This window comes from Rhinopithecus roxellana, chromosome 9 (genome assembly GCF_007565055.1).
Source record: "Rhinopithecus roxellana isolate Shanxi Qingling chromosome 9, ASM756505v1, whole genome shotgun sequence".
In the NCBI taxonomy this organism is placed as follows: Eukaryota; Metazoa; Chordata; class Mammalia; order Primates; family Cercopithecidae; genus Rhinopithecus; species Rhinopithecus roxellana.
The window spans coordinates 9382248-9397997 of NC_044557.1; the positions used below are offsets into that span (position 1 = coordinate 9382248).

At 43.9% G+C, this 15750-nt stretch overlaps 1 protein-coding gene across 1 annotated transcript in view; it reads left to right on the forward strand.

Moving 5' to 3' along the window:
- The first annotated feature begins 3065 nt into the window (after positions 1 to 3065).
- Positions 3066 to 15750, forward strand: part of LOC104681667 (coiled-coil-helix-coiled-coil-helix domain-containing protein 2-like) — a 36016-nt gene continuing 23331 nt past the window's right edge. Inside the window, exons 1-2 of the mRNA XM_010388013.1 lie at positions 3066 to 3135; positions 11642 to 11705. Of these exons, the coding sequence (XP_010386315.1) occupies positions 3066 to 3135; positions 11642 to 11705 (134 nt within the window). The remainder of the gene's footprint in view (positions 3136 to 11641; positions 11706 to 15750) is intronic.

Consider the following 15750-nt stretch of genomic DNA (forward strand, 5'->3'; position numbering starts at 1 on the left):
AACTGCAGCTACAGGAGTGCACCACCACACTTGGGTAATTTTTTAAAAATTTTTTTGTAGAGACAGGATCTCACTATGTTGCCCAGGCTGGTCTCAAATTCCTGGTCTCAAACAACCCTCCTGCCTGAGCCTCCCAAAGTGCTGAGATTGCAGGTGTGAGGCACTGCACCTGGCCAGGAGTGTCTCTAGACAGAAGAATAAAGCTGGGTTGTGCATGATGGTCTCTGTGTCTTGGAAGTGATAGTGTGTCAATATTCCATCTTTATTATTTCTTAGAAAGTACATAAAATGTTTTAGGTTTAATTAAACCCAGTATTTATATGTTTGCGATTTCTGGCTTCACCTACGCTTGACATGCTTTTGACTCTCACATTAGTATTTCCAGCCTGCCCTCGCCCGGCCCCATATGACCCACGTTCCTGAGCATGTTCTACCTCCAGCTGCCTTTGAGCAAGTCCACATGATTGTCCTACAGTCACGTCAAACCTAACACACCCAAATCTGACCTTATTAGTCTCCCCTCAAATCTCCCTGCTTGTTCAATTTCTCCTCCTAATTTAGGTTAATTCTGTATTAATTATCCATCCAGTTTCCCAAATTAGAATTCTCTATGACTCTACCTTCTTCCAAGTTCTCACCCAAATCCTATCAACTCCACCCTGGAAACATCTCCCCAGGCAGTTGTCTCTTTCCAGTCACTATGCACCAACTTTGCTGGGGCCAGCATCGTGATTATCCAGCAAGTAATAGTTAAAGTATCACTGGCCCAGCTGATGTACACCCCAGGCCAAGGGTCAGCACACTAAGATCCACAAGACAGATCTGGTCACCTATTGATCAGTGTATCACCCACAAGACAGGAATAGTTCTTGTGTTTTTCCAATGGTTGAAAAAATCAAAAGAAGTCCGGGCACGGTGGCTCACACCTGTAATCCCAGAGCTTTGGGAGGCCAAGGAGGGTGGATCACCTGAGGCCAGGAGTTTGAGACCAGCCTGGCCAACATGGCCAAACCCTCTCTCTACTAAAAATACAAAAATTAGCTGGGCGTGGTGGCGGGCGCCTGTAATCCCAGATACTCAGGAGGCTGAGGCAGGAGAATCACTTGAACCCAGGAGGCAGAGGTTGCAGTGAGTCGAAATTGTGCCATTGCACTCCAGCCTGGGTGACAGAGTGAGACTCTGTCTCAAAAAAAAAAAAAAAAGTAATATTTTTGACACACAAAAATCATATGAAATCAAAATTTCTGCATCTATTAGTAAAGTTTTGTTTGTTTGTTTGTTTGTTTGTTTGTCTTGAACCCAGGAGGCAGAGGTTGCAGAGAGCCAAGATCACGCTGCTGCATTCCAGCCTGGGCAACAGAGCGAGACTCAGTCTCAAACCAAACAAACAAGCAAACAAACAAAAATAACACACACATTTGCCAGTCTTTGTTCAGTAGTTCCTTCCACCTTAAATTATCTTTCCCTCTTGCGAACCTCAAAACCTCTACTTGTTCTCAAAGACCCAGTTTACTTTTATTAAGGTAAATTTTACATACAATAAAATGCACATATCTTAACTGTACAGGCTGATGGGTTTTGCAGGAGTACACGCTGTGTAATCAACACCCAAATCAAGACATAGGATGTTTCTCTTCGGTGCGGAAAGTTCCCTCTGGCTCCTTTCATCCAGCCTCCCTCACCAGGCTGCCACTATGCTGATTTTGATCACTTTTGATTTGTTTTTGTCTCTTTTTGACCTTTATATATATGAAATCAGGCCGTATATATTGTTTTGTATCTTATTTCTTAGCTTAACTTAATGTTGTAGGGGCCAAGGAAAAATGCACACATAGGAGAGAACAGGGTGATTCCCTCAACTCCCAATTGCAGAAGATTACAGGCCACCCTGAGGTTACAGAAGGAATGGGGCCCAGAGCATAGCCAAAAACAGGTTATTGTGGAAAATCAGGTTATTTTGGCAAGACAGATTATGAGAGGGAGAGAAGAGGAGACCTGGCTAGCAAAGGTGGTCTTGTTACACAAATAAAATCACAGAAGTAGTAGCCCTCAAAGAGAACGGATGGTAAATGTTTCTTTCAGACCTTTAAAAATATCAGATTCAGCCGGACACGGTGGCTCATGCCTGTAATCCCAGCACTTTGGGAGGCCAAAGCGGGAGGATCACCTGAGGTCAGGAGTTCAAGACCAGCCTGGCCAACATGGTGAAACCCCCTCCGTACTAAAAATAGAGAAATTAGCTGGGCATGGCACTGGGGGGTGGGGGGAGCCTGTAATCCCAGCTACTCAGGAGGCTGAGGCAGGAACATCACTTGAACCCAGAGGCAGTGTTTACAGTCAGCTGAGATCACACCACTGCACTCCAGCCTGGATGACAGAGCGAGACTCCGTCTCAAAAATAAATAAATAAATAAATAAATAAAATATCAATCTCTTAGATAATCTTTCCTGGGTCCAGACAAGAGAAGGCCTGGCTGCCTCAGTGCAGATTCGCTACAGATGTAAATCATCCCCTTGAAAAACAGTTTTGAGGGCTCCTCTGTTGGCTCTCTGAACAGTCATCTCAAAATATGTCAAAAATATGTATTATAAGCCAAAATATTTTAATTTCCTTCAATATTTAAGATATTTGTCCCTGCTGTGCTTATAGATGTAGCTCATTCATTTTCATTGATGTCTAGTTGAATCATTGTGTGATTAAACTACCATTTGTTTATCCATTCTCTTGTTGCTGGCCATTGGGTTGTCTCTAGCTTGGGGCTATAATGAATGAAGCTGTTATGCACATTCTTGTACAAGTTTTTTTGTGGACATAGGTGTTCACAGTTCTTGGGAATTGCTGGGCCAACATTTGGCATTTTCATTCTTAATGGGCATGAGGTATACTTTATTGTGGTTTTAATTTGCATTTCCTGATAACTAGTAATGTTTAGTAGGTGCACAAAGCATGTTTGTACAATGAATGAATGAACAAATTTTCTGGGACATGGCTTATTCCAAATATTCTGTTTCTTACCCTATAAGTACACATTCTATGGCCCCATTTTAAAATCAAACAGTGGGCCATGGAGCTGGATATTCTGCCCAATAACAATGAAGAAGTAAAAGTGATCGATTCTGCCTGGAAGGCAGAAGGTTGGAAAGCTTCACATTCTGTATTTTGCAGATGAGTTGACAATGTTACATGTATGTGTCTCATACCCAAATTGCACGCCTCTTCTTTCCTTCCTTACTCAAAAATAGCTAGAACCACATAAGCTTATGTATTAAACATACGGTGGGATCCATTATTGACACTGTTGCATTCTTAAGGGGATAATGTGCAGAATCAGGAGAAGCAGAGAATCCAGGGAGTATAGGGAGCGCAGGTAGTGAAAGAACCCATGGTTCTACCAAGACAGGACCTTGGAGCGTTATCCCCGAACTTCAGCTTTCTCATATATAACCCAGGTTTGGGACCAGAAAATTCTCATGGTCAACAAAGCAACTCATTACTTAGCAAATGTTCTGTGTGTCTCTACGATGAACGAAACTTTCCCTCATAAGCAGGTACTCCCTAGAGACAAGGCAATTGAGAGGTACCCATCCCCCTGCAGGATATAAGAGCACTAGTCGATGTGATGAATGCTTCCTGCTTCCATCCAAGGAGAGTTTCCACTCTTCTTCCTTGTAGCAAGCCAGAGACAAGTGAGTGTCCTAGCTCATAAAAAGGCTGGACTCACGTTCTCACACAGTTTCTTTGTTTCCCCATTTCCCTGAACATAGGACTTGTGCCTTCAAACAGCTCTGGGTTCTACCAGGATCCTTGTACCTTATTTTATCCAACAAGCTCAAAGACTAGCTAGTCTCACTGAGTGTCTGATAGAGAGAAAAGAGAAAGGAGCCACACACTCTGCAACTGCAGAAGGTTCTCACTCAACCTGGTGAAGCAGTCAAAGATATAAGTTATGGTAGAACAGCTCCAGAGCTGAGCCCATCTTAACCAATGTAATAAACAGCCAGTAGATATGAAAGTGGAGGGGCCTCACTTCTCGGCCTTTTGGCTAAGATCAAGTGAAAGTGGAGGGGATAGCTCTAGAGATGTGTGTTTGGGGGCACAACTCTAAACCTTGTCTGTGAGAACCTGAAGTTAAGGTTCCTAACTTGAGTTTTCAATCCATGGGTCCTGCAATCAATTTAGAGTTATAAACAGAATTATTTTACTATAAAATAAAAACATATTGGAGTGGATAAGAATAGACTGTGTCTTATGAAACTGTGGCTTCAACTATGTGTTTGTTTATGTTTGTAAGGGTCATATAGAAGACAGATTCCAACTGCAGGTCATGTGCAAAAGTTTAAATGTCTCTGCACAGACTCCAGTTCTTTTCATTTAAAAGTAAAACAAGACATTCTACTTTAAAGAGGTAACAGCTACATGAAGGGGGAAACATGAGAATTCATTTTTCTCAGGGAAAAGTTGAGGGAGGGTTAACCTTGCATTGCTAGTGGTCACTGGCAAAGCTGGAGTAGGTAAGTTTGAATCTCAAGGAAAGCCACCATTAGCTTATTTCCCTGATAAGTTCCAGGTACTTCCCTCGGATAGTCCACTCTTTAACACCTTCTTTGGTGAAACAGAGCTGAAAAAACTAAGGAAGTATATATATATTGAGATGGAGTCTCCCTCTGTTGCTCAGGCTCGAGTGCAGTGGCATAATCTCGGCTCACTGCAACCTACGCCTCCCGAGTTCAAGCAATTCTCCCTGCCTCAGCCTCCCGAGCAGCTGGGATTACAGGCACCCACCACCAGGTCTGACTAATTTGTGAATTTTTAGTAGAGACAGGGTTTCGCCATGTTGGCCAGGCTGGTCTCGAACTCCTGACCTCAGGTTATTCACCTGCCTCAGGTAATCTGCCTGCCTCGGCCTCCCAAAATGCTGGGATTATAGGCGTGAACCATCACGTCCAGCTGGAAGTATATATATTTTTAATGTTTCTTTATTATACCTTTCTCCTCTGATTTGCCTTAGATTTAAGAAATGCAGAAAATGTATTTTACAGGTGTTTTTTAGTACCTGTGGTATTCTGCTTTCAAACATTCAAATCTTGGCTCTGCCATTTATAATCTATATAACTCAGCACAAGTTGCTAACTTCTCCTAGCCTCAGTTTCCACTATAAAATGAGGACAGCTAAACTGTGAAGACTAAAGGAGAATGCATGTGAATTTCTTAGAATAGCAAGCACCCTTGATTAATACTTAGGCTGGCACAGCCCTGGGGCTGGGGAATGCGCTGTTAAAGGAGTCCTCTCTGGTCTAGTGAAGTTACATGCCATTTGGGAAATAGGAAGGCTGCTCTTAGTAAACACATTTTCAGGGTATAGTGGTGTCCTGGGAAAGAATAAGGCCTCTGGATCCTACCCCTGGGCTCACACTCAGACCCTATCTATTTACTCACTGGGTGACCTTGGGCATTTTAATTAACATCTGAATCCCAGTTACCCCTTCTCTGAAATGAGTATCAAACTCTCTTTGGATCGGAGGTTGTGCTTGTAAGGCATTAACTGGGATGGACTGACTCCTGTTAATTTTCTCCTTTCCACTTTATAACAACTTCACAGGAAGGAGAAAAGGTAGCCTGGTTCCAGGGCCCCTCACTGCACACTCCAGGCATCCTTGAGACTACTTCAAAGCCAGAACATAACCCACAGTTCTGACCATCACTGAGAATACACCACAGGCAAATGTAACTTGTAAGACAAAGTATCTCCATGCAATATACCACATACAGATCCATGGAACAAATTGTCATTCCCACAGGAATTGTCCTATTATTGTTGGAAAGTTTTCCTTAACAAAATGATTTTAAACGTAAAAATGTGGCCAGGCACAGTGGCTCACGCCTGTAATCCCAACAGGCCCAAGGCGGGCAGATTACCTGAGGTCAGGAGCTCGAGACTAGCCTGGCCAACATGGCAAAACCCTGTCTCTACTGAAAATATAAAAATCAGCCAGGCATGGTGGCACGAACCTGTAATCCAGCTACTCCGGAGGCTGAGGCAGGAGAATTGCTTGAATCCAGGAGGCAGAGGTTGCAGTGAGCTGAAATCATGCCATTGCACTCCAGCCTGGGTGACAAGAGAGAAACTCCATCTCAAAAAATAAATAAATCAATCAATAAATGTAAAGTTTGAAAAATAAAAACTTAGAATAAATAAGATCTAGTATTTTATAGCACAAAAGGTGTCTACAGTCAACAATAATGTATTGTACATTTTTAAATAAGTAAAAGAGTGTAATTGGAATGTTTGTAACACAAAGAATCATAAATGCTAGAAGGGATAGATACCCCATTTACTCTGATGTGATAATTACACATTGCATGGCTGTATCCAAATATCTCATATACCCCATAAATATATACACCTACTATGTACCCATACAAATAAAAAATAAGCTGAACACGGTGGCTCACACATGTAATTCCAGCACTTTGGGAGGCCAAAGCAGGCAGATCACTTGAGCTCAGGACTTTGAGACTAGCCTGGGCAACATGTTGAAATCCCGTCTCTATAAAAACATAAAATTTTAGAAATTTAAAAGAAAATAAATTAAAGACTGTAAGGAGCTATACTCTCCCAAATCCCGCAAACATTCTTATTACAACTATTTTTGTTTTTAGTTATTACTTTGCAGCAGCATTTGTCCCTATGCAGAAATGGTTTCTTATAGTTTTATATTCTATTTTTTTATGCAACATAATTTTTTTGCCAGTACAGCTCTCATGTTATCCTACAAAATGACTAGGATAGATCATGTTGTAAAAGTTGTATAACACTGGATATTAACATTCTATTCAAGTTTATGCTACAACAAGCCTTTTTATGAGCATGCTTTTATTCTTTTTCACTTTTCTCTTTGGTGGGTTATATTATTTGAAAAAAATATGAAGGTTTCAATGGTTTTTATTTACAATGCATTCCACTATAAAAAATGAACGTGGTCCTTCATTAACAAATAGTAGATTATTCACCTGAAACACCCATTGATTTGGCCTGGGGATGGATTACACTCTTGGAGAATTTGGGGTACAGACCCATCTGAACGAATGTGTGCTTAAAATCCATTCATGCGATGTGTTCATCTCATTTTGAAATGGCCAGGAAAAGCAGTGCTGTGAATTTCAGCAGTGGAGAGCCCTGTGGCAAATTCCCAATATTTCCAGAAAGAAAAGCCCTCCTGGATTTACTGAAAGAGTAGAACAGAAGTTAAGTCATGGGGGAGGGAGAACAGGAAGAGATTTAGGCCAAATAATCTGTAACACACACATTGTGTGCAGCAGTTGCAAATTCAAAGGGAGCTCAGTGGCCCAAGAGCTAGGATGTAAAGCTGACTTCTGAATGGGTATTATGTCCTATCGAAGTCTATTGTTTCATGAAGCCCAGGCCTAACAATGTCCCATTGTGGCAGATGCAAGGGCGAGTTGGTTAAATCCCAGTTTTCCACATTTTCCCTTCATTTTCAGTCTTCAGGTCTGTCCCCCTGAAGATGGTTCCTCTCACTGCCTGGGCTGCCACCACGCTGGCCATGTAAGTAAGGATGGTTTATAGGCTCCTCCATCTGATTTGGGGACACTGGAAATCTCTTGTCTTTTCTCTGATTTTTATTAAGTATATATAAAAACTATGGCTCCTATTTCAAGAGAGAAGGCCCAGGAAAAACTATCTTTCGAACTGCCAAGCCAGACCTACTGCCTCCCTGCAAAGGCACCTTTGGAACTACAAGGACACTCTGTACACGTGGAATATGCTCTTATGGCTTTTAAGCATATCAGTGGATGGTTTGATACTTTCATTCTAAAGGGAATATAAAGGCCAACTTCAATTGCAAGAGATTGTTTTGCTGTACATAAGCCAGGAATGGTTATTAATCACTAAGTGGATTTTTAAGTCTCTGGATTAAAACAACAGAAACTTTATGGCTAAAAAGGGTTCATGCTGCACACGGATTTCTGGGTCACATGACATCTTTGTATTGGCACTGTCTGCACCAGGATTGAATAACCAGCCAACTGGAGACAGTTACTAAGAAGGCCCTGGGATGATGAAAAATTACATGGAAATCATCTATTTCACATCTCACCTCCTACATGGAGCTGGTGGTGACTTCTAACCAGGAGGTTTTACATAGCTGGGTGTTTTCTACAGAGCAGCAGGGAAACGAAAACCCAGATGTTTCCAAGAAGGAAAATGTGGTGGTTGCCAATGTGTTCTGTGATCAAGTTCTCTGCCTTTCCCTTCCTCCTTGGGTCAGAGGACCTTGATACAGACAGATCTTGGTATTGATGCCCTGAGACAAGAAAGCCTCTGAGGTGAGGGCCCTCAGAAGGGAAAAACTGGGTCTCTTAGGCTGACCCCTTCGAGAAGGTGTCTAAGTACTTGTAGTGTCTAACAAGTACTCCTATGTCTGGACAGGAACCCATAAAGTGTAACTGGAAGAAAAGAACACCAGCCCTGACATTCACCTTTTGTGGGTGACCCAAGGCCAGCTGCTCAACCCCTCTGTGGTCTCTTCTTCTGTCTACAGAATAGGGGCAATAACTGTTTTATTTTTCTCACTGGAATGTCATTGAGGAACAAAGAGACCTATGTAGGCGGGCATACTTTATGCAAGTAAGTTATCTGTATTTTGTGTTGGTGACCAGGTATGGAGGGAAGGATGGTACTGAGCATGTGCCATAGCCTAGGTCTTTCTGGGCTGTTACTGATAGCTGCACCTCTTCTTGGCCTCTCGTTTTTTTTTTTTTTTAGACAGAGTCTTGCTCTGTCACCAGGCTGGAGTGCGGTGGTGCAATCTCGGCTCACTGCAACCTCTACTTCCCAGGTTCGAGCGATTCTCCTGCCTCAGCCAACCAAATAGCTGGGACTATAGGTGTGTGCCACCACACCCAGCTAATTTTTGTTGTTGTTGTTGTTGTTTTAGTAGAGACGGGGTTTCACCATGTTGACCAGGATGGTTTCAATCTCCTGACCTCGTGATCTGCCCATCTCAGCCTCCCAAAGTGCTGGGATTACAGGTGTGAGCCATCACGCCTGGCCAGCTTCTCCCTTTTACACTGACTGAGAGCTGCTTTCCATATTTACAGAAGTTGTATTTCTTCCTTTCCTCGTTGGGGTGGGGTGCTGGGGACATGCTGATTGCTTACTCAAGCCCAGTAGGGACCCTTCTAAGTCTAAGGTCTGAGTAAAAGGTGGAAATAGGCTGAGGGAGGTGGAGCCCTGGTTGGTAAACCAGCCACAGTAAACACCTCTCCTGTTAGGCCCATTCAGTAAAACCCAGTTTTGGAGAAACGAGACTAAGGTGGCATTTTCTAAGTTGTGGTATGATCTTAACTGAAAGTGTCTGTTTTTTAGTCTTCCAGCTATGTCATGTATTTTTAAGATTCTTTGAGTCCCAATTCTTGAGATCTAGACCCAATCCCCTGATTCATTAAAATGTTATCTTCTTCCCTATCTAATTATAAAATAATAGAAACATGGCCAGGCCTGGTGGCACTCACCGCTAGTCAGAGACTGAGGCGGGAGGATTGCTTGAGCTCAGGAGTCCAAGGCTGCAGTGAGCTATGATCGAACCTGTGAATACCCACAGCCCTCCAGCCTGAGTGACACAGTGAGATCCCATCACAAAAAAAAAAAAAAAAAAAAAAAAAAAAAAAAACTAAAAAGAATAGAAATATGTACGCTATCTCTGTAAGCATGGTGGACATTTAGGTGGTATTCATGGCTGAATGTCACCTGGAACGTTCCTCGTGATGTAATCTTTCTGTGTGACCTTGTTCAAACTCTCTTTCCCCACTGATGAAATAAGAAGTTTGGATGAGATGCTCTCTTCCAGTTCAGCACTGGAGTGAACATCTTTCAGCTATGGGAATGTTCTCCTCTGCTCTACCCCACCTGCCTGTCCTCTTCCTCCCCTCCAGGGTTTTAGTAAATAGTCAACCCATCCTCCTGAGGTCTCATGGATTCCTCTGATCTGCTCAACCCTCACCCACCTTTCCAATATTCCCTAGTGAGAAAAGCCCAGGTTTCTCTGAGCTGGTATGTGGGGACTGACTCTTAGAAAATAAAATCCGTGCTAGACTCTGAGAACACAAAATAAGCAAGTGCCTGTCTTTCAAGGGTCTTCCAGCCCAGTAGGGGAGAGAGCCAGAGAAACAGAATTGTAATGTAATGAAGTCAGTGCTTTGCAAGGCACATGCTCCAGGGAAGAGCTCCACAGAGCAAGCGCTGGAGAATGTGAAGCCAGTCAATGCATCACTAGTCCCTGGGGATGGGGTCCCAGGCTACTGGAGGTTATTTGTGGGCTCCCAGGCTAGTGTATTACAAAGGGAATAAATTATAAAGCATTGAAAGTCTAAGGAAGATGGAGCTACTATATAAACATTCTAATATAATCAAATTTCATTCTGTTGGAGGTGTGAGACCAGTGGCTAGAGGGAGATCCAGGTCTCTATTAATCTTCACACAATAGGGCTGATAAAGCCCTGTCTTCAAACAATGTCCTGGCAATCACTTTATCAGATATAATTACATTTCCTAATCTTACAGTGGCTTCTTGCAGGTATGAAGGGAGTCAGGTTAAGGATCTTCCCAAAGGTTATCTGTGTAGCTTCTGTTCAGTTTAGGGTTGCAGGTCTCAGCTCTCCTAAGCATTGTCCCAACCCTGCAGGTGGCATCACAGTAAAGCAACCCCCTAAACCTGGACAGATCGACCCCCAGTGTTAGGGGCCACCTAATCAATGCCTGTCTGTGAACAACATCATCACTATGCCTGTGCCTCTCCCTCTGCCTGTAAAGCCTGAGACTGAGGCAACCTCAAAGGCACTTGGGGAAATTTGGACCGTGAAGGGTGCGGTGAAGGGTGCGTGAGTTGTTCAATGTTGTCACCCGAGCTCCATTCACCTCCTAGGTGAGGTCTGAATTACACGTAGTTACTACACTGATGGTTGCTGCTAGGACGCTATCAGTGTGATGACGAGATTAAAGACAAGTGGCATTCAAACCTACCATTGTCTGACAATGTGTCCAAACCCCAGAGCTGGTTGGTGACCCCGTGCAGGTACAGGGAGTGACCCAGTGCAGGTATGTGCCTGGTCGCCTTCCAGCACTTCCTATAGTGAGTTGATTAAAGAGAAGAAAAACCTTGGCGGATGGGGAACATACTGGTGTGTATAACACTAACCCTAAATATCTTAGTTACCGACTTCTTTTGGTGACTTCCTCTCTTTTTATGGACCTTGTTTGAATGTTATCTAACTCTGATCATGCTGCTTGCTTGGCACTAAGTTAATTACAAGAGCTTTTACCCTCTCAGTAAACCACAAGAGACAATACTCTCCACCACACCTGATGCTACAAGCTTGAAATGCTCAGTGTTTCATTTGAACTAAGAAAGAATACCTGTTTGGTTAAATCCTGTGAACTTAGAGATCTATTCTTTAGAAACAACTGTGATAACTTTCCTTTCTGATGCATGGGTCTCTGTTTTCCACCACGGAGTCATTGCCCTCATCCTTTACCAGCAGGGTTGTTAGGATGGGGAACAGCAAAGGATCCTTAGGAAAAAGTTCCCCTGGGTTTCTGTTACAAATTTGTCTTTTCAGAAATGATCAATGTTTCCGACATCCTTAATTCAAGGCCCCAGGGGATGATAAAAGATGATATGGGGTAAGGTAGTACCTGGTCTAATGTGAGCACGGAAGTCATGCCCAGTGTAGATGGGAAGCTGGGTACCCAAAGAGCCAATCACAGCTCTGCCACTAAGCCAGCTCATGCCAGAGCCGCTGGACCACTGCTGTCACTCCTGGGTGTAAAATGCGTGTTGTAAGGGTCATGTTGGTAAAGCAGAGAGTCCATGTGACACCAGGTCTTAGACTTGGACAGGAGACTTTCTGTCTTGTGCCATCACTTTTTTGTTTGTTTTTGACATAGAGTCTTGCTCTGTGGCCCAGGCTGGAGGGCAGTGCCATGATCATTGTTTACTGAAGCCTTGAACTCCTGGCTCAAGCGAGCCTCCCACCTCAGCCTCCCAAGTAGCTGGGATTACAGGCACAGGGCACCATGCCTGGCTAATTTATTAATTTTTCTGTAGAGACGTGGTCTTGCTGTGTTACTCAGGTTGGTCTTGAACTCCTGTGCTCAACTAATCCTCCCTCCTCAGCCTCTCAAAGGACTGAAATTACAGGCATGAGCCATCGCACCCAGCCTCTTGTGTCATCTTTGATTTATGAGAACTATTTAGTCTAATCTCTTTAAAAAAAAAAAAAAAAGTGGCATTTCTAACATCAAGATGAAGACTCTGCCAGAAAAAAACAAAATCCTAGCCACTGTTTTAAAGTTAACATTTATTAAGTGCCTATAAAGAGCTAAGAAAGCACTTCACAAGGCACTTAGTTAAATCTCACACCAACCTCTGAGATAGACACTATTATCCTATCCGTTTCTGAGACAAGGAAAAAGGGGTACTGAAAGGCTAGGAACATGCTCGGGTCACACATTAGTGAACAGCAGAGCTGAGATTTGAGTGAATCCAGGCCTTATGTTCATTGCTAGTATTTATGGTGTCTAATAGCCACAGGTGTTTGGATTTCACCCGTTCTGTGAGCACCTGGGATTGCATGTAGCAATAGATTGTTACACAAGGCTCGCTTTGGGACTGACCTAAAATTCTCCTTTAGTTACATGAACTGGGGTTTTTGTTGATATTTATTTGATAGTCCTCTAAGATAAAATCTGTAAGTTCTTGTACAATCCAGAATAAGATAATGTTAAGGATGTTTGTGGGGGAAGGGGAAGCATAAAACAGAATTAGATGGTTGAAGGAAATGATCAGTTTCAAGCTGCTTTGACTAATCAGCTGAACTGCTCTCTATCGGTTATACAAATAGAATGGAGTGATCAAAGCCAATTTGTATTCCTATCTTTGGGGAGCGATCATCGTGATTGGTGCAGTTCCTGAAGAGGTTTTAACAACCCCTCCTTGCCTCTACCCCTTCCAGTCCCAACTTGGCAAATCAGACCCGGAGACCTGAGGCCCCCACCTCTCTGTAATATGTAGAGGTGGGAGAAAGTTGCAAGTAAGCAAGCAAGCTATGCCAAGAATGTGTAAGGACACAGAAGTTCACAAAGGGAATGGCCTCCAAGGTCCCCAAAGCATCACATTTCCAATCTTTCTTTGTATTAGAGGACATGGTCTGGAACCACAGCCAGCCAGAATGAAAAGACAAAGCCCGTTTTCCATGGGGGAGGGTAGCCCTCACTCTTCCACGTAACGCCCTTCCTCTCATATTCTTACAAAATGATGATTTACTGGTCCTGAAAGCGTGGAATCTCCCTTGAACCTCCCCTTGGTCTGCCCTGCCCCACAGCTAACACTGAACTCTTTGATAGCCTCCTCCTTGAGTTCTGTGGACAGGTAGCCAAAAAAAGTAGGTGGGAAAGGACATCCAGGGTGAGAGAGCAGCCCATGCGAAGGCCAGGAGATAAGAAAGCACGCAAGCTTGGGCCACAGTGAGTTCACAAAGGCTAAGCAGAGCTTCTCCACCTTGGCTGCACAATAAAATCCCCAAGCTCCTGTGGCACCCAAATTAATGAAATCAGGATCCCTGGAGTCGGGACGCAGCCATCCATGGTCCCGAGCGCAGCCCATGGCCTGGCGGGCAGAGGGAGCACAAAGGAAGGTGGGCAATGAGGCTGGGGGGTGGCATCAGGAAGTATGTTAAAGAGACAGTGGGGCCCCTAAGGAATTGTCTGGTTTGTTTGTTTGTTTGTTTGTTTCTGGATGGAGTCTCGCTCTGTTGTCCAGGCTGGAGGCAGGAGTGCAGTGGCACGATCTTGGCACACTGCAACCTCCACTTTCCAGGTTCAAGCCATTCTCCTGCCTCAGCCTCCTGAGTAGCTGGGACTACAGGCATGTGCCACCATGCCTGGCTAATTTTTGTATTTTTAGTGGAGACAGGGTTGGGCCATGTTGGCCAGGCTGGTCTCGAACTCCTGTCCTCAAGTGATCTGCCAACCTCGGCCTCCCAAAGTGCTAGGACTACAGGCATAAGCCACCACGCCAGGTCAGGAATTGTCTGTTTTTTAGTCAGGAGGAACATGACCAGATGCGGCAGGTGGATCAATAGTGGAGTAGGAAGATAGCAAGGGTGAAGCAGGAAAGGCATTGAAGAGGCTGTCAAGGCAGCCAGGAGGGAGACTGCAGAGTCTGCAGGCCTGTGGATACACAGCAAGCATCCAGAGCACACAGTGTGTGGAACTGAGACAGTAGAGGATGTGATGTGGGAAGTCAGGGAGTGGGGAAGGCTTCACGACCAAAGGCGTGAAGAACCAAGAGCGGGTGATGGCTTGCAAAAGCAGCCTCGTCGGCATCTCCTGCTGCCCTTCAAGATCTGCTAGCTGGGACAAGCTGACAAGACTGATAGCTTTGGGGGCTACATGCTGCACTGTAGCCCTGGCCTCAGGAGCCACTGTCCCCATGTGTGAGGCACAGACCAGAGAGCAGGAGCAAGGGCCCATGCCTGCATCTTAGAGCCCCGGGCAGGCTCCATCAGCATCATGGAAGGTCTGTAAACTGATCACCTTCTCCAAACCAGGAGCTGAAACACAACAGCTGATTGTGCATTTTATCAAATTTTTGCTATAGTCTGGGAGATATCAAAGTAGTCAAATTTCTGGGTCCTTTTTATTGTATGGGAATGTAAAGATAGGATATGTAAAATAGGACTATCGAGCTGGGCAGCATGGCTCCCACCTGTAATCACAGCTACTCAGGATCCCTTGGGGCCAGGAGTTTGAGATTGGCCTGAGTAACACAGGGAACCCCAGCCCAATCTGTAAATAAAGAAATAAAAATAAAATAAGACAGCTGGGCGCAGTGATTCATGCCTATAATCTCAGCACTTTAGGAAACTGAGGCAGACAGATCACTGGAGGTCAGAAGTTCCAGACCAGCCTGGCCAATATGGTGAAACCCCATCTCTACTAAAAATACAAAAATTAGCTAGGCGCACTGGCATATGCCTATAATCCCAGCTACTCGGGAGACTGAGGCAGGAGGATCGCTTGAACCCAGGAGGCAGAGGTTGCAGTAAGCCGAGATCACGCCACTGCACTCCAGCCTGGGCAACAGAGCGAAACTCTGTCTGAAAAATGAAATAAAATAAGACTATCCCAGAGAATTCCAAATATATAATCTCCATAATCGTGTTCTGCATGTATCGTGTAGTTGATTTAAAATGTTTTGAAAACATCCACAAAAATGCAGGCATCAGAGCAGAGGGTGTAACTGGCTTCCTCATTCTTACAAAGAATACCAGAAGTGGCACTGAAGGCAGCCACCAGTTTAACTCAGTTCTCTGTGCTATCCTAGCCAGGTCATTTTTAATTGTTGGTTCAGTTTTACAAAGTGAACGTGAGCGTCAATCTCTCTAAAGTCTTCCATGACTCAAATCTACGCAAAATTGTTTTGAGTGAGGAAGGAGGATCCGAGAAATAAAGGCATTTTACAGAAATGGCACAAAAAAATAAGATCCTTTGGTTATGTTGGTAGAAAAAAACTAATTTAACTTATGAGATAAAGCTGAGGAAGAAACCAACCGTGACTGCAAGTAGCATTAAGTACTTAGCATCCAGTGCCTTCTTAGATTTATCTCAGTTAGAGCACCAATAAATCATAGTGTCTAATGCAGATTCCTGAAAGGGGGCTGGAGAG